At 36.1% G+C, this 20,149-nt stretch overlaps 1 protein-coding gene and 1 pseudogene across 3 annotated transcripts in view; both read left to right on the forward strand.

Annotated features, from left to right (window-relative positions):
- The window catches only part of LOC132559812 (oxysterol-binding protein 1-like), a 31,677-nt gene extending 22,962 nt beyond the window's left edge, over nucleotides 1-8,715 (forward strand). For all 3 annotated transcript variants that reach the window (XM_060224437.1, XM_060224438.1, XM_060224439.1), the window contains 3 exons: nucleotides 976-1,145; nucleotides 1,742-1,962; nucleotides 3,350-8,715. In XM_060224437.1, the coding sequence (XP_060080420.1) occupies nucleotides 976-1,145; nucleotides 1,742-1,962; nucleotides 3,350-3,492 (534 nt within the window). In that variant the 3' untranslated portion in view covers nucleotides 3,493-8,715. The remainder of the gene's footprint in view (nucleotides 1-975; nucleotides 1,146-1,741; nucleotides 1,963-3,349) is intronic.
- Nucleotides 8,716-11,727: 3,012 nt separating this feature from the next.
- On the forward strand, nucleotides 11,728-13,529 carry LOC132559807 (fructose-bisphosphate aldolase-like; annotated as a pseudogene).
- Nucleotides 13,530-20,149: the final 6,620 nt, after the last annotated feature.

Consider the following 20,149-nt stretch of genomic DNA (forward strand, 5'->3'; position numbering starts at 1 on the left):
GTTACTTCTCTCAAGAGAAACCCAGAAAGGTACGTTCAGCAGTATATAGTTACTTCTCTCAAGAGAAACACAGGAAGGTACGTTCAGCAGTATATAGTTACTTCTCACGAGAGAAACCCAGAAAGGTAAGTTCAGCAGTATATAGTTACTTCTCTCAAGAGAAACCCAGAAAGGTACGTTCAGTATATAGTTACTTCTCTCAAGAGAAACCCAGAAAGGTACGTTCAGTATATAGTTACTTCTCTCAAGAGAAACCCAGAAAGGTATGTTCAGCAGTATATAGTTACTTCTCTCAAGAGAAACACAGAAAGGTACGTTCAGCAGTATATAGTTACTTCTCTCAAGAGAAACCCAGAAAGGTACGTTCAGCAGTATATAGTTACTTCTCTCAAGAGAAACACAGAAAGGTACGTTCAGCAGTATATAGTTACTTCTCTCAAGAGAAACCCAGAAAGGTACGTTCAGCAGTATATAGTTACTTCTCTCAAGAGAAACCCAGAAAGGTACGTTCAGCAGTATATAGTTACTTCTCTCAAGAGAAACCCAGAAAGGTAAGTTCAGCAGTATATAGTTACTTCTCTCAAGAGAAACACAGAAAGGTACGTTCAGCTGTTAACTATAAATACCTTCAATGGTATCAGTAACTCTCACAAGCTGGTGACAGCAATAGATATAGACGGTAATTTACATCAGTATATATAGGAAAATATCAATAGCACCAGGTTGTTCAGAGATGTGATTTTATAACAAAATTGAGAAACATAATACATTGGTGTAGATATACTGCTGTTATAGCAGAGTGTCAAAACCAATAGATTAAAACTTGTGTGAATACTCTTATTTCGATTACTAGACACCGTATCGCAGGGGAAAACGGACACTTATTTCAGATAGATATTGTGCTGTTATTTATAAATAAAGTTCAAGAAGACGTTAATGTAATGAAGTAGGTTTTAATGCGAGCTGGTTTTTTAGGTTACAGGTGTGGTAACGGATGCAGGAGGAAAGGCCAAGTGGGTTCTGACAGGGACATGGGACCGTAAAATGGAGGGTGCACAGGTCCTTCATGTGGACGAATCCAACAAAGGAAAACCAATGTTTGAGACAGGAGCACCGTTTGTCATCTGGGAACGACGACTTCTCCCGTAAGTATTCTGTGTAGCACACTGACTAATTATCTCTAATACAAAGTCAGGAGAGGACTTATGACATCACCCAAGGGGGACGGAACACATGACCTCTAATACAAAGTCAGGAGAGGACTTATGACATCACCCAAGGGGGACGAAACACATGACCTCTAATACAAAGTCAGGAGAGGACTTTTAACATCACCCAAAGGGGGACGGAACACATGACCTCTAATACAAAGTCAGGGACAGATTGAAGTAGTTTTGCTAATGAAAATGAGTAAATATTGGTGACTAACTGGATGATTACATATATACATACAAGGAAAATAAACAAGCATTTCAGCTGAAAAGCAACTGCATAGGTAGTTAAATCATAGTTACGAAGAATACCTCCTTGGCATATTGATACTTTTGTGTTTTGGAAAACAGAGTAATGCTGATAAAGAATTTATCAAAGGAACACATTGAACTTTGTATTCCTAACCCCTGTGATGCTTTCTTTTCTGTCAAACAGATACGCTATAGTAGGAAGTTATCAATAACATTTCATTGTGAATACTGTTTATGGTAGCTGTTAAGTTATCTCCCCATTATTTATCTCTCCTTAGACCTGGGTCGGAGCGAATGTACCACTTCACACGCCTGGCCATTGAACTGAACGAGTTTGAGGATGGTGTAGCACCCACGGATTGTCGCCGACGCCCAGATCAGCGACTCATGGAAGATGGAAACTGGGATGAAGCAAATAAGTGCAAATTGAGACTTGAGGAGAAACAGAGAGCAACACGTAAACGACGTGAAGCAGAGGCTGAAGAAGCTCTAAAAAGAGGTAGGTCATTCAAATTATAAAGTTGTAGGGGTCTAGGAAATTTGAAATGGGAAAAGAAGATTTTCTTGGTTATTGAAGGTTATGTTGATTTAATAACTGTATTCTCCTAGAAATCATACATCCTATTATTAATTAGGATGTTTACCTGGTAGGTGTGGAGTATGATTATTATTAATTAGGATGTTTACCTGGTAGGTGAGGAGTAAGATTGTTATTAGTTAGGATGTTTACCTGGTAGGTGAGAAGTATGACTATTATTAATTAGAATGTTTACCTGGTAGGTGAGGAGTATGACTATTATTAATTAGGATGTTTACCTGGTAGGTGAGGAGTATGACTATTATTTATGAGGATGTTTACCTGGTAGGTAAGGAGTATGATTTATGCTATTATTAATTAGGATGTTTACCTGGTAGGTAAGGAGTATGATTATTATTAATGATGATGTTTACCTGGTAGGACTATTATTTATGAGGATGTTTACCTGGTAGGTGAGGAATATGACTATTATTAATTAGGATGTTTACCTGGTAGGTGAGAAGTATGACTATTATTAATTAGGATGTTTACCTGGTAGGTGAGGAATATGACTATTATTTATGAGGATGTTTACCTGGTAGGTGAGGAATATGACTATTATTAATTAGGATGTTTACCTGGTAGGTGAGAAGTATGACTATTATTAATTAGGATGTTTACCTGGTAGGTGAGGAATATGACTATTATTAACTAGAATGTTTACCTGGTAGGTGAGGAATAGGACTATTATTTATTAGGATGTTTACCTGGTAGGTGAGGATGTTTACCTGGTAGAGAAGTATGACTATTATTTATTAGGATTACCTGGTAGGTGAGAAGTACTATTATTAATTAGGATGTTTACCTGGTAGGTGAGGAGTATGACTATTATTAATTAGGATGTTTACCTGGTAGGTGAGAAGTATGACTATTATTAATTAGGATGTTTACCTGGTAGGTGAGAAGTATGACTATTATTAATTAGGATGTTTACCTGGTAGGTGAGGAATATGACTATTATTTATTAGGATGTTTACCTGGTAGGTGAGAAGTATGACTATTATTAATTAGGATGTTTACCTGGTAGGTGAGAATGACTATTATTAATTATATGACTATTATTATTTATTAGGATGTTTACCTGGTAGGTGAGAAGTATGACTATTATTAATTAGGATGTTTACCTGGTAGGTGAGAAGTATGACTATTATTAATTAGGATGTTTACCTGGTAGGTGAGGAGTATGATTATTATTAATTAGGATGTTTACCTGGTAGGTGAGGAGTATGATTATTATTAATTAGGATGTTTACCTGGTAGGTGAGGAGTATGATTTATGCTATTATTAATTTTGATGTTTATCTGGTAGGTGAGGAACCAGAAGTACATAAACCTGTTTGGTTTGAAAAGAAAAAGGACGAAGCAACAGGAAGTTTGATCCACACTTATAACAGGAAGTACTGGGACTGTAAAGAAAAGCAGGACTGGAGCATGTGTCCCGACATTTACTGACCCTATTCATCTATTGTGACCTCTGACCTCCCCAAGAGGTCAGTACTTGACCTCTTGTTGGGGTATTAAACACAGCTGTGCTGGACAGACAGCGAGTTTGTGATACAAAGGAAATATCAGTGAGGGACACTGAAGCCAGTTGAGTTTGGCTGTTTTGACTCTGAGCACCAAAGGTCATGACTTAGTGCTGTTTTTTTTTGTCAAAAACAGCATTAGCACAAATAGTCTGCTTCCATGGTTCATAGTTTGTGCAATGAATTTACCTAGAACAACAATTAATTATGTCATATAATTAATTTAATCCAATAGACTTCATTTCATTGTGCACAAGTCCCAACTCAACACCATATTTGGTATTGTATGCCACGTTTTAGGTCACCATGTACCATATTTGGTATTTTGGACCATTTTAGGTATCACTGTGATATATCTTTCTGAAAAGACAAGTGCGTGACATGGAGTTGTCATGATGTGTTCAAAAGGTCTTGATATACATATATTTTGTTCCTGTGTAAAGTAAACGTGTTAACCTTTTGCTTTAAGCACTCCTTTTCTTTGCCCATGAAGGCAAATTAATTTTATTTTTCACGTAAAAGCAGGTGTGATGAGCTTTTTGAAGCGTGTCTGTATTTCATTCTTTTGAATGAGAGATGAACACTACACTTGAAATCATCTTTGAAATCTTGAAACCTTTGGCAACTGAGGAAGAAAAGCTGTTGTGAGAGTGAAGGCTAATGAAGGCGCACTGAAGATGTCATATGTGATATTTTTTTAACTTTGACCCTGACCCTGTGATTGACTGTGACTTGTATAATGTGTAATTTACGTGGCCTGTACTAGATAGGTCATGGGAAATTACTCTTCCTCTGTGATAAGAGGCTCATTCTTACACTATTCATTGTGGAGTCCACCAATTTTAGCCCTGTTGTGCAAAGGAAATGATTTGACAGAGGCTAACACGTTCTGGCCCTATCATAGCATACAGATATATTGGAACATTCACAAGTTGATTGTGACTGAGGAGTCAGTATCCCTGAAACAATGATTGTGTAAATCAAACACTCATAGCCAGTTCTTGTCCTTATATTCATCGACAGATGGACATTTTATTTAAGTACGTTTTATTTAAAACACTTGAGTCCCTTATTGTTTTAACTTTTACCTCTACTCTAAGCTGCCTACTGCTTCTTATCATTCTCCATCTAAATCGTTCAGGTGTCAGATTTTAGAAACTGATACTAACAAGCATGTATGTAACATCATATCAGAGAAAGAGATCTTTTATAGATCTTTTTATCATATCTTTCAATTTTTCAAAAAAAAAAAAAAACCACTTTTAGATGAATTAGATCTTTAAAAAGGAAATATTTGATATGTTGATTAGGAAATAGTCTGATGTAAACCATTTATATAGGATGTGTTTCCTGTACCAAGCTAGGACCTAATATTGAGTTATTTATAGTTAAGTTGTCTATGATTATAGTAGTAACATACCGGTATTACTTGCTTACATGCTAAGTACAATGTGTTAACTTGCTGAAGGGTATGAGTATTAAACACCTATGGGCATTTGATATGCAATTATGTTGTAGTATGTGTGAAAATATTTGTGTTAATATAATATTACAGATCTCTAGATCACCACTGGGCCCACCAATAACAAATCTCCTACTGGAGTGATGTTACTGGCCCCACCAATAACAAATCTCTTACTGAAGTGATGTTACTGGCCCCACCAGTTATAGATCTCTTACTGGAGTGATGTTACTGGTCCCACCAGTTACAGATCTCTTACTGAAGTGATGTTACTGGCCCCACCAGTTATAGATCTCTTACTGAAGTGATGTTACTGGCCCCACCAGTTATAGATCTCTTACTGAAGTGATGTTACTGGCCCCACCAGTTATAGATCTCTTACTGAAGTGATGTTACTGGTCCACCAGTTATAGATCTCTTACTGAAGTGATGTTACTGGCCCCACCAGTTATAGATCTCTTACTGAAGTGATGTTACTGGTCCACTAGTTATAGATCTCTTTCTGAAGTGATGTTACTGGCCCCACTGGTTACAGATCTCTTACTGAAGTGATGTTACTGGCCCCACTAGTTATAGATCTCTTACTGAAGTGACGTTACTGGTCCACTAGTTATAGATCTCTTACTGAAGTGATGTTACTGGCCCCACTGGTTACAGATCTCTTACTGAAGTGATGTTACTGGCCCCATCAGTTACAGATCTCTTACTGAAGTGATGTTACTGGCCCCACCAGTTATAGATCTCTTTCTGAAGTGATGTTACTGGCCCCACCAGTTATAGATCTCTTACTGAAGTGATGTTACTGGCCCCACCAGTTATAGATCTCTTACTGAAGTGACGTTTCTGGCCCCATCAGTTATAGATCTCTTACTGAAGTGATGTTACTGGCCCCACCAGTTATAGATCTCTTACTGAAGTGATGTTACTGGCCCCACCAGTTATAGATCTCTTACTGAAGTGACGTTTCTGGCCCCATCAGTTACAGTTCTCTAACTGAAGTGATGTTACTGGCCCCACCAGTTATAGATCTCTTACTGAAGTGACGTTTCTGGCCCCATCAGTTACAGTTCTCTAACTGAAGTGATGTTACTGGCCCCACCAGTTATAGATCTCTTACTGAAGTGACGTTTCTGGCCCCATCAGTTACAGTTCTCTAACTGAAGTGATGTTACTGGCCCCACCAGTTACAGATCTCTAACTGAAGTGATGTTACTGACCCTACCAGTATCCTGTCTATTCCTGACTTGATATGTGTGGCCCTTAGTAACAGATGTCTTCCTGAGATGTTGTGACTGGCCAACCAGACACATTTGTGTTCCTTAAATGTGCTCTACATCTCAAGATCTGGCATTTGAAAATGGTTAACAATTGTATTTGCTCACTTGGTCCGAAGGACTACAGTGCAGTGAACTTCGTTCCTCCATCAATTTTTTACTGAAAAAAATTCTAGTCCTGAACAACTGACCAAATTTGGTCTGAAGCATCCTTGGGGAATGGGAACCAAGTAAGTATAAATATTGGTTCACAGCTCCAAGGGGACTGAGGAGCAGGTCCTCTCATATACACCTCAAGTACTAATTAATGGACTTATTGCAAATTTATCTAAAGCATTCTAGGGTGAAGGAAAATCAGTCTTGTATTAATCTTAGGTCTTATCCCCTTGGGGCCGGAGAGGTGGGCCTAATAGGAGAAATAGCGTAAATTCCTCAAATTCCTACACCTCTTGTAAGAATGGTTTTTGCCAAGATTTGGTCTGAAGCATTCTTAGGTGTAGTTGAATAAAGTTAATTTAAACCATGTGTCTCAGCCACCTGGGGCAGGGGGGAAATAGAGTATATTCTTTAAAATCCTACTCCTCCAGAAGGAATGATTGGATTATGATCAAATTTAGTCTGAAGCATTCTTTGGTTAAGAAAATCAAATTTGCTAGGTGAGCAATACAAGGCCCTACAAGGTTCTAGTTTAAAAATTTAAGATGAAAAACATAATAGCTTCACTAAGGATTAACATAAGAGATTTTGGTATCAATTTAGGAGATATGCTAGCTATACAACGTTATGGCCTTTTTTTCTCTCTTTATAGGAGTTCCTCACTCAAAGCTTAAATGGATTTATTTCATAATCATTTGGCATTACTACAAATAATTAAGTGTACAGTTGCTGCTTTTTTCCTTTCTTTTTCAACATCATTCAAAAATATACTCCACATATTTAATGTTTAGATCATCATTTTGATTCTTGGGGGGAAAATGTTTTTGAAATTATTGTTTCAAAATTAATGAGATATTATTGTTATACATCATTATTTATGATGTAACATAAATACTGATTCAAAATTTTGTTTTACCAAAAACATAATGATAATAGTGGCATTTCAAATTCTTATTGGAATAAAACTTATTTTTATCTTCGGCATAGAACAAGATTTTGGAGAAAAAAATGATTTTGATAAGTATGATGCAGTACATTAAAGAAAAAAACACATTTTTTAAGAAGTCCATAGCTTCAAATGATCATGTTGGCTTTGCTATCAAATGATGAATTTGAAGAAATCTGTCAAGATTAAAATTGAAGTCGTTTTGATAATAAGGTAGAAATTTTTGTAAGAACTGCTGAAACAACTGTGAAACAGCAGTGAACTGACACTCATCTGCTAACCCTCTTTTACAGAGGAGTGAGGTGTCAAAGACAGAGACATCTAGATTAAAATTTTAGTTAAAATGCATTGGAAATTTTTTATAATTAGTTCATGACATTTTATTTGCACGATATTGAGTAATAAAGAGGCTTAACATTATCAGTTGTAAATGTCTAGTGTTTCTGACCCGATTCTAAGGATGGAAGTGTGAAGTGTGTAGGTGGTCTACTGACATATATGTAAATTATCATCCAGAATTGCTAATAGTTTTTTGTGTTGTCAGAGTACATCGTTTACTGAGTTACTGTAACAAATATGTATATGCTTAATATGAATATGCATCTGTTTCAAGGTCATGACCTTCAAATGTTTATGTAAATTTGTAAATTGAATTTTCAGGAGTTATTTATAATTCAATATTGACCAATCTCATATACGTACAATTAAGTAGGCTAAGGTATAAACATAATATCTTTTCATTAGACACAAGGCCACAGGGCCTTGAAAGCGGAGTAGTGAAAGTATCTGACAGTCTCTATCACTAGCTGTCCACTTCTGTCTCGTATGTTCCAAGGTTTCGAGTTTCTCAAAAACTTGGCAAACTGAATAGGTCATAAAGCAACAATAAACCAAACCTGAGAATATTTCATTTATCAAGAAGCAACATTTCAGTACTAATTTGATTTGAATATTTTCTTGATGTAAATCTGTCTCATTGGGTTTAGTGGTATGTATTCTTAATCTTCAAAAATTCAAAAGATTACATGCAAAATACGTATGATGCTGTTTTTTGGGGTTTTTTTCATGCTTGCCCAAGATGTCAACTCTCTCTTTTTCTCCAGGCATTAAATAGATTGGAATCATGTTCAGCATCATTGGTTTAATTTTTAGGTCATGACCTTGAAAAATGATTTATTCATTGTGCTTGATGCAAGTTTGAGAATATGTGAGGTTGTATTATTTGGTATATGTATATATATATGTGTGTGTACCCCCAAAACTGGCAATAAAACACAGCTGAGGTGTCCTCGGTCAAATTTCAATTACAAATATTTTTTGTCATATTTTCCTGTATAGACTATATGAGGCTTTTACATATTCATACAGAAGTGCTTGATATAAGGAGGAGATAGCTGTAAGAACTTCGAATATTGTAATTCAAAACGGTGGTTGTCTTGCATATAGAATTAGGCCCCAAATATGGCAAACACAAAGACCAATACTTAAGGAAAGTATGGCTTGAACAACAAAGACAAATATTTCACATGTTCCTACTGTTTAATGGAGATCCATGCAGTAGTACTTAAGAACTAGGGGTAACAATTTTACAAGACTTAGGTCAAAGAGGGAGCCATTAATACTAATCAAAATATGCCATTCAAGACTAGAACACTGGTATGTTAACTGTACTTCAAGGGAAATCTCTAGAAGTTCCACAGAAATGACAGTAACAAACTTTAAATGACAAACATCAAAATAACTCTTTCCGACTGTTTTAATCCCATCATCAGATGATGGTGATCAAATTAAGTTGCCTTGTGTCTCTGGTCCATCATTCGACATCTGTCCTGAAACAACTCTTGTTATTGCTATGTAAATAAGGTAAATATAACAACAGCATAATAATGTAAAGTTGTCAAGTTTTTAAAGAACAACGACGTGTACTGTGCTGACTTATTCCATTTATTCTATGTTGTACAGAATACAATTAAAACCCTACAAAGACATAATACAATCAATTACATAATGAAACGTTGTCTACATTCATAACATGATGTACATCCAGTAAATACATATTTAATACATTCACACTTAATACTTTATTCTAAATAGGAATATCAATAGGCCTCAGCTTTACGCTTATTAGTATATATAAGTAGACCGTGGTCTACAGGAAACTGCTTACAACTTACATTATTACATAATTACTAATAATATAACTGACATTATCAATTACACAAGCTCTCGTATTCTACATATAATATCTATTAAAATACCTACCCCAACTATGGGTCGGGTGTTTGCCAGACAGAAAAAAAAAGGTCTGTGCGTGGACTAATTGTAGATCTTACATCAATCTGTAAAATACACGTAAAGGTATATTTCACCTGTTATTTTAAATAACTTCAATCCATATATACGTACATGAGATCACAATTACGTCACTTTATGAAAAGCACCGTTTCACACATTAATTAACTTTATTTCATCTGAACCCTCAATTATAAAATGAATCAATAATTTACAAAACCCAATTACGAGAGCAGCTAGACTGAGACTTTATCGTACATACCAAATATCTAGAGAACAAATTACAAGACACAAGATTCAAATCTTGCGGACACAGGTCTAGATCTACTATACGTCCGCCCTCTAGGTCTGCACACAAAGGACTAATAAAAAACCGCGCCAAACATAGACAAAGACAACCGGACTGACCACTGACCCAAAACGAAGTAATACCTATATTAGGAATAATACCCATATATGGACAACACAAAGTAAGACACGTGACATCGAACACACACAAGGACGGTACAGGTAGACGGAACAGTGGCCGCACGCAACACAGTATTACATAACAGTACAACGAACGCAGCGCAACAATTCAATTAATTAAAATATAGTTAAACAGTGTCACTAATTAAAACATCAATATTTGCACATTGTTACAGTCAAACACGTGTAACAGAGGTCATTATTTATATCAATGCCTCCACAAGGAACTACTTACTAGTCTGATGCTCAACCTATCAAGCTAAAGAGAAGTTCTCTCTATCGGAGTAGTATATTGCAGCTAGTATTTTACCAGTGTTACATACTCTCCCTTCAAGATATAACATGTCCTTGAGTTTCCAGGGATTACAGCGATGCTGGTGGGGCATGGCTAAGTTCTATTTCCAGGTCTCTATGTGGGCGCCAATGGAAGAATGGTCATTATTTATTTCAATGCTTCCGACCAATTGAGCTAAAGAGAAGCTCTCTCTAGCCGAGTGGTATAATGCGGCCAGTGTTTTACCAGGGTTACACATTAGATCGTAATCGATCGTCGACCAATTATTGCACTAATAAGCACCTTTGGTTGATACAGAAGGAACTGTATGTATCATAGTATAACATGGACCACAGACATATTGTTTATATAGAGCCTATACAGTACTGTAACAGGAGCAGAAAAATGCGCGACCAGACCGAAATTCTAACCCGAGACCTTCCAAACTCTAGACTGATGCTCTACAGGCTACTGAGCTAATTGTTCATCGGCAATCGACCCCATTCTGTTCCGTTACATTCCTCTCTCCTTAATTTTAGTATTTGCCCCAAAGACATCACATCTAACAACCCAGGTTTGGGTATCCCCTTGTTAAACATTCACGTACTGCTTGAAACAAGGTTCCGTTACGGCACCAAATGTAACAAGAGTGGAAAAATGCACAGCCAGACCAGAGTTTGAACCTTCCGAACTCTAGACGGATGCTCTACCTACTGAGCTGACTGATCGACCCCGTCCAGTTCGGCTACAGTGTAACTTCATTTCATATCATATTTACCACATTTCAGTATTTTCAAATCGGCACTTAAAATAATTACTTTTCCGTAAAATCATCAGCAAATGCTATGTTGATAACACGGAATGTTTGTCTTGTAGAAACATTGGTTGTATAAATACATCATGTACCATCAAAAGAATGGAGTAAACTGCAAAAAATTATATAAATGTCACATGGATTTATTTTATGAACAGAAGTTAGGCTAATACTAATAGATTTCACTGTTATTATGGCAAAAAAAACCAAAGTCTGAAATGGAATCTAGCTTTTAGCTATATATCAACAGGAAATCTGATGGAAGTCTTTTTAAAAGATTCTGATATCAATCATGTTCACTTAGTTATATCATGATGCACTGGAACAAGCCAAGCGGCAATTTCATTGTACCAAACTCAGCCTACATGTTTCACTGAAGATACTGGAATCAGGCCAAGGTGTTCTGAGTGTATCAATGTGATGTTATAGGTACATCTCTTTACAGTGTAATTAAATGTTACAACATTTTGTAAGCATGATCAGTCTTGGTCATCAACATGTATGTTCATTTTAAATCATAGCTTACAGTTAACACTTTGGGCTCACCCTAGCTGTTGGCATATTTGTAATAAATGAGTTTGTTTTGTCAATTGCAATAATCTCTTTTCTCCAACCTGCAATTATGTGAAAGCTTTTATATCCTATTCATTGATACAGGTAACACTAGACTATCATATTCATTGATACAGGTAACACCAGACTATCATATTCATGGATACAGGTAACACCAGACTATTCATTGATACAGGTAACACCAGACTATTCATGGATACAGGTAACACCAGACTATCATATTCATGGATACAGGTAACACCAGACTATCATATTCACTGATACAGGTAACACCAGACTATTCATTGATACAGGTAACACCAGACTATCATATTCATTGATACAGGTAACACCAGACTATTCATGGATACAGGTAACACCAGACTATTCATTGATACAGGTAACACCAGACTATTCATGGATACATACACTAGACTATCATATTCATTGATACAGGTAACACCAGACTATCATATTCATTGATACAGGTAACACAGGTAACACCAGTTCATTGATACAGGTAACACCCAGACTACAGGTAACACCAGACCATCATAGACCATTCATGGATACACGTAACACTAGACTTCATTGATACAGGTAACACCAGACTATTCATTGATACAGGTAACACCAGACTATTCATTGATACAGGTAACACCAGACTTTTCATTGATACAGGTAACACCAGACTATTCATGGATACAGGTAACACCAGACTATTAATGGATACATATTTAAACTTTTTTATCTTTTTCAGGTTCTTGCTTTCACATACAAGGCCTTAGCTGACCACCATGTTTACCTGGAAGGAACTTTTTCAAAACCAAACATGGTGACCGCTGGTCAGTCATGTCCAAAGAAGTACATGGCTGATGATAATGCTCATGCCACTGTCCAAGCACTCAGTCGCACTTTGTCTGATGCTGTTCCAGGTAAACTCATTTGCTTCCTCTTGTTTGGTTGTTTTTCATTTCAGACATGCTTATAATCTCTCCTTCTTTGGGTATATTCCGCCCTTATTGGGACATACTTAAGATCTCCCTGTTTTTTGGACACATTATCTCCCTTTGATGGGAATTTCTTGTATGATATGGTATGATAATTTCCCCTTGTGATATCTGGATAATGTCCCTTGTTGTGACATAATGGTTCTCTATGGTTTATTAAAGAAAAATATATCAGCTTCACATTGAACAGTTAGGAGAGATTTCCATCTGTGGATTACATGTGTAATTGTAATAACTTCATAGATAACTTTCAAATTAGTTTCTAATTTCAGAATGTGTCAAAGCAGAGAAACAAGAGATATTCAATATTTAATTGGTGTTGTGTTTGACTTCAGCTATCACCTTCTTATCTGGTGGACAGTCAGAAGTATGTGCCACAGAAAATCTAAATGCCATCAACAGATACCCAGGACGCAAGCCTTCGGTCGAGCTCTCCAAGCCAGTATCCTAAAGGCTTGGCAGCGACAAGATAGCAACTTGGCCAATGCTTAAGCAACGCTTCTCAATAGGGCAAAAGTAAGTTTCTAATGTGTACAAAAGTTACTTAAGTTGTCACTTCTCAGTTGTACAAAAGTTACTTAAGTTGTCTCTTCTCAGTTGTACAAAAGTTACCAAGTTGTCATTTCTCAGCTGTACAAAAGTTAGTTGAGTTGTCACTTCTCAGCTGTACAAAAGTTACTTAAGTTGTCACTTCACAGCTGTACAAAAGTCACTTAACTTGTCACTTCTCAGTTGTACAAAAGTTACTTAAGTTGTCTCTTCTCAGTTATACAAAAGTTAGCAAAGTTGTCACTTCTCAGCGTACAAAAGTTATATAAGTTGTCACTTCTCAGCTGCTCAGTTGTACAAAAGGTACTTAAGTTGTCACTTCTCAGTTGTACAAAAGTTACTTAAGTTGTCTCTTCTCAGTTGTACAAAAGTTACCAAGTTGTCATTTCTCAGCTGTACAAAAGTTAGTTGAGTTGTCACTTCTCAGCTGTACAAAAGTTACTTAAGTTGTCACTTCACAGCTGTACAAAAGTTACTTAAGTTGTCACTTCTCAGTGTACAAAAGTACAAAAGTTACTTAAGTTACAAAAGTTCTCTTCAAAAGTTACTTCTCAGTTGTACAAAAGTTAGCAAAGTTGTCACTTCTCAGCTGTACAAAAGTTATATAAGTTGTCACTTCTCAGCTGCTCAGTTGTACAAAAGTTACTTAAGTTGTCACTTCTCAGTTGTACAAAAGTTACCAAAGTTGTCACTTCTCAGTTGTACAAAAGTTACTTTAGTTGTCATTTCTCAGCTGTACAAAAGTTAGTTGAGTTGTCTCTTCTCAGCTGTACAAAAGTTTCTTAAGTTGTCACTTCTCAGTTGTACAAAAGTTACTTTAGTTGTCATTTCTCAGCTGTACAAAAGTTAGTTGAGTTGTCACTTCTCAGCTGTACAAAAGTTAGTTGAGTTGTCACTTCTCAGCTGTACAAAAGTTACTGAAGTTCTCCCTTCTCAGCAAACTATATCATTTTCATTGTGTGTGTCCTATTTTTTTTTTTTTTAAAAGTTATATAAGTTGTCACTTCTCAGCTGTACAAAAGTTACTTAACTTGTCACTTCTCAGCTGTACAAAAGTACTCATAAGTTGTCACTTCTCAGTACAAAACTTTGTCACTTCTCAGCTGCTCAGTTGTACAAAAGTTACTTAAGTTGTCACTTCTCAGCTGTACAAAAGTTACTTAAGTTGTCACTTCTCAGCATACAAAAGTTATATAAGTTGTCACTTCTCAGCTGTACAAAAGTTACTTAAGTTGTCACTTCTCAGCTGTTAAAGTTGTAACTTCCCAGCTGTACAAAAATTACTTAAGTTGTCATTTCTCAGCTGTACAAAAGTTACTTAAGTTGTCACTTCTCAGCTGTACAAAAGTTATATAAGTTGTCACTTCTCAGCTGTACAAAAGTTACCAAGTTGTCACTTAACAGCTGTACAAAAGTTACCAAAGTTGTAACTTCCCAGCTGTACAAAAATTACTTAAGTTGTCATTTCTCAGCTGTACAAAAGTTACTTAAGTTGTCACTTCTCAGCTGTACAAAAGTTACTTAAGTTGTCACATCACAGCTGTACAAAAGTTACTTAAGTTGTCACTTCTCAGCTCTACAAAAGCAAGTTTCTTAAGTTGTCACTTTCTTAGAGACCGCTGGAGTCTATGTGCTCATGCATGAGTGTATACATGCATGACAAAATTTGTGTGCAAGAGATCTCCTGAACCCCTGAACAGATTTGGATCATATTCACACCTTAACATCATGCCACCAACATCTGCATCTCATAAGAGATAAGTGGCTATTGGTCAAGGTTAAAGGTCAATAGTTGTTACAATTTAAGACTCAAAGTACGGTCACCTGTTGGATAAATTAACATGTTTCCCTGTGTTAGTATCTATAATATGATAAAATGTCTGTTAAGTGAGTGTTTCATTGTTAAATCAGTACTCCATTGACTGGCAGCTGTAGGGAAGTACAATGGTGACGATGGGAGTGCAGCAGCCAGCGAATCCCTGTTTGTTCCCAAACACACCTATTAGTTATCTCCCTTGGTTGTTTGTTGTTGACACAAAGGGAAGTAATTAATGAACATCGAAATGTCAAAAAAAGTTGTTAAAATTATTGTAAGTGTCCTTCAAATTTTATACAAGGAGTAACTTTGTCATGGTGAAAAGTTATTGAAGTAAATTAAGATCTCAACAATATACAACAGATTTACAAAGATCAAAGTTTGAAAAGTCACTGTCAAAGGCTGATTACTCTAGGTACAACCAATTACCCATACAGAAATAGTGATAAAAACTCCATTTTCACAAAGTGCATTCAAAAAAGTATTGTCATGTTTCCTATTTCAACCAAAAAATCCTTTAAAATTTGTGAAATGTGTTTATTTTATATCAGCAAATTTACTTTAAATTTTTACAACTGTATGTTATGATTGAATTTCTCAATGTGAACATTTCTAACTATTTTTATAAGTAAAAGGGATGTTTTATAATGATTTCACAACCTTCTTACTGTTTGTTTAGTAGACTGCAATGAAGATCAGTGGAATAGATATTGAACCACTGTGGTTTTCATATTTTACAGAAGAAAAAGCTATGAATTTGTGATTTTTTCTATATCTAAAAAACATGCATTACATAACAAGTCCGTTAAAATAAAATATTTTTTCATAATATATTTTTTATCAAAAGATTGCAACAAAAAACCATTATGTTTTGAAATATAACATTTTGTTCAATTCATTTTGTGTAATATTTTCACCGTGTAACTATTCCTCTTTATAATTTAATTTCTTATAAGTTACACTTTGATAAACTTTAAAAAAAAATTCTTAAGTAATGCTTTGATAAACTATAATTTTTTTAAATTTACGCTTTAATTTCAAATAAGATTGTGTGTGTGATGAAATAGGAAGATATTCTTCATGGAATGTTAGAGGTTGACACCAATTCATTCCAAATATAACCATGTTATCTTGTTACTTATTTTGGTTTACCCAGGTTAATCAAGCAGGTTCATGCTTGACATTAAAATCATTATTTCTAATACAAAATCCTTGAAAGATGTTTCTAAATGAAAGAAATGTAGCAAAACTACAGGCATGATGGAAAATTGGTGTTATGTGAAAATTTGTTGTTTTCACTGTTTGAAGCATTGAATGTAAATATTGAAATAGGACATACTATTTAACCAGATTTGTAGATTAGAAAATGTACAATTTTACAATATTTATATTGAATTTCTAATACATCTTTGTATGTAATACAGTTAGCAATTATTTCTTTAAGAGAAGGATTTACACTTTTTTAAAATGGCTTTTTAAACATGATTGTATAATAGAATTATACATCACCTATTGTTTTAGTTCCTTTTGAAGTTTTTACCTTCAATTTTAACCCTGGATTACTTCCCTTTATTCTTCAGAAAATTGAAGAATTTATTTTGAAACTACAGAAATAATTAACATCCCTTTGCTTAAGATTGTTTGGGTATATATACAAGTAGTTCTAACAATATGTCTGCCTTATTTCTAGCTATAATTTGAAATTGAAAACCATTTGTGTTCTACATAGAACCATCCTGATATACATATTGTGGCAGAGATTTTCTACCAGTTTTTGTGGATAATGAAGACAAAAATCATTGTCTTCTTTATAAAGGTGAAGTGTGTACAATATCATCAGGAGTTCGGACATCAGTTTCTGTAAAATACACAACTGTGAAATGTTTTTGCATAATTGTATAGTTTTATCTCAACAGCCTGACAATGATGCTACTTTGTGACTTCATTTTGACAGAACTGTGACAACTGTAACATCATTGTGATAAAACTGTTACTTTATTGTGACAGAACTGTAACAACATTGTGACAGAACTGTGACTTCATTGTGACAGAACTGTGACTTCATTGTGACAGAACTGACATAATTGTGACAGAACTGTGACATCATTGTGACAACTGTAACATCATTGTGACAGAACTGTTACTTCATTGTGACAGAACTATTACTTCATTGTGACAGAACTATTACTTCATTGTGACAGAACTGTTACTTCATTTGGGACAGAACTGTTACTTTGTTGTGACAGAACTGTTACTTTGTTGTGACAGAACTGTTACTTTATTGTGACAGAACTGTTACTTCAGTGTGACAGAACTGTAACATCATTTGGACAGAACTGTTACTTTATTGTGACAGAACTATGTTTTTTGTGACAGAACTGTGACTTCATTGTGACAGAACTATGTTTTTTTTGTGACAGAACTATTACTTTATTGTGACAGTACTGTGATATCTTAATTTCATTATGACAGAAATGTGACTTTTTTGTGACAGAACTGTGACAAACTTGACTTCATGGTTTCTGAACTGTAACAACACTGTGAGACTTTGGATTAAAAGACCTTAACCGTTCAGTGTTCAAGAAGCAATATTATATGTTCACTTTAAAATTCCAGGTCATTATATTCATTGTGGTGATTTTCTGGATTTCTTGTACAATCAGAAATTATTTTCATAACACAAGATTCATGCATGTATCTTGTTAATAAAATGGAGGGATTATCTGTCTTCATTGTTGTATCTCTTTTTATCAAAGGTTTGTCTTATAATAAGCCCAGGGTCTACACTATTATATAACCAGACTTGATGTGATTTATTTACCTCGTAATAAGCCTAGGGTCTACAATATTATGTAACCAGACCTGATGTGACTCGATAAGCCCAGAGATTACAGTATTGTATAACCAGACCAATATCTTTGTGAAAAGTTGATATTTTGAAATGAAAAACCTGTTTGTGCTGTCCTTGACATGGGATGGGTCTCAGTGTTCAGTGAGGTAACCACCAGCCTCAAATGGCACGAGCACAGACAATTCCTTGTTACTCATGATAAATTTAAGAACTGATTGGTAAACAAAATTTTGGCCATCAGACATTTTGGATCAGCAGCATAACAGACCTAAGACTCATCATAGACCTCAGTCTAATCATGGCTGACCTTGGCTTCATGACAGACCTCAGACTCATGACAAACATCAGACTCGTGATAGACCTCACTCATAAAACCTCAGACTCATGACAAACATCATACTCAAAGACTTCAGACTCATGACAGACCTCAGACTCATGAAAGACCTCAGACTCATGACAGACCTCAGACTCATGAAATTCATCGGCCTCATCATAGACCTCAGACTCATGACAGACCACAGACTTATGACAGACCTCAGACTTATGAAAGACCTCAGACTCATAATAGACCTCGGACTCATGAAAGACCTCAGACTCATAATAGACCTCAGACTTACGAAAGACCTCAAAATCATAATAGACCTCAGACTCATGAAAGACATAAGACTCATGACAGATATAAGACTCAGGAGAGACCTCAGACTCATGACAAACCTCAGACTCATGACAGATATAAGACTCATGAAAGACCTCAGACTCATGACAGACCTCAAAATCATAATAGACCTCAGACTCATGAAAGACCTCAGACTCATGAAAGACATCAGACTCATGACAGATATAAGACTCAGGAGAGACCTCAGACTTATGACAGACCTCAGACTCCTAAAAACCTCAGACTCATGACAGACCTCAGTCTCATGACATACCTTAGACACATGAAAGACCTCAGACTCATGACAGATACCAGACTCATGACAGACCTCAGACTCATGACAGATATAAGACTCATGACAGACCTCAGCTTCATGAAAGACCTCAGACTCATGACAGACCTCAGACTCATGACTCATGACAGACCTCAGACTCATCAGACCTCAGACTCATGACAGACCTCAGACTCATGACAGACCTCAGACTCATGAAAGACCTCAGACTCATGAAAGACCTCAGACTCATGACAGACCTCAAAATCATAATAGACCTCAGACTCATGACAGACCTCAGACTCATGACAAACCTCCAGCCTCCTCATGAAAGACCTCATGAAAGACCTCATGACAGACCTTAGACACATGACAGACTTCAGAATCATGACAGACCTCCAGCCTCGTGACAGATATCAGACTCATGAAAGACCTCAGACTCATGACAGACATCAGACTCATGACATACCTCAGATTCATAAAAGACCTCAGACTCATGACAGACTCATGACAGACCTCAGACTCATGAAATTCATCGGCCTCATCATAGACCTCAGATTCATGAAAGACCTCAGACTCATGACAGACCTCCAGCCTCATGACAGATATCAGACTCATGAAAGACCTCAGACTCATGACAGACCTCCAGCGTCAAGACAGATATCAGACTCATGAAAGACCTCAGACTCATGACAAACCTCCAGCCTCATGACAGATATCAGACTCATGAAAGACCTCAGACTCATGACAGACATCAGACTCATGACAGACCTCAGATTCATGAAAGACCTCAGACTCATGACAGACCTCAGACTCATGACAGACCTCAAACTCATAATAGACCTCAGACTCATGACAGACCTTAGACTAATGATAGACCTTAAACTCATGAAAGACCTCAGTCTCATAAAAGACCTCAGTCTCATGAAAGACCTCAGACTCATGACAGACCTCAAAATCAAAATAGACCTCAGACTCATGAAAGACATCTGACTCATGACAGACCTCAGACTCATGACAGACCTCAGACTCATGAAAGACCTCAGACTCATGACAGACATCAGACTCATGAAAGACCTCAGACTCATGACAGACCTCAGTCTCATGACATACCCCAGACTCATGAAAGACCTCAGACTCTTGAAAGACCTCAGTCTCATGACATACCTCAGACTCATGACAGACCTCAGTCT

The sequence above is a fragment of the Ylistrum balloti genome, unplaced genomic scaffold, assembly GCF_031769215.1.
Source record: "Ylistrum balloti isolate Yb309-2 unplaced genomic scaffold, AGI_CSIRO_Ybal_v1 Utg370970, whole genome shotgun sequence".
Classification (NCBI taxonomy): Eukaryota; Metazoa; Mollusca; class Bivalvia; order Pectinida; family Pectinidae; genus Ylistrum; species Ylistrum balloti.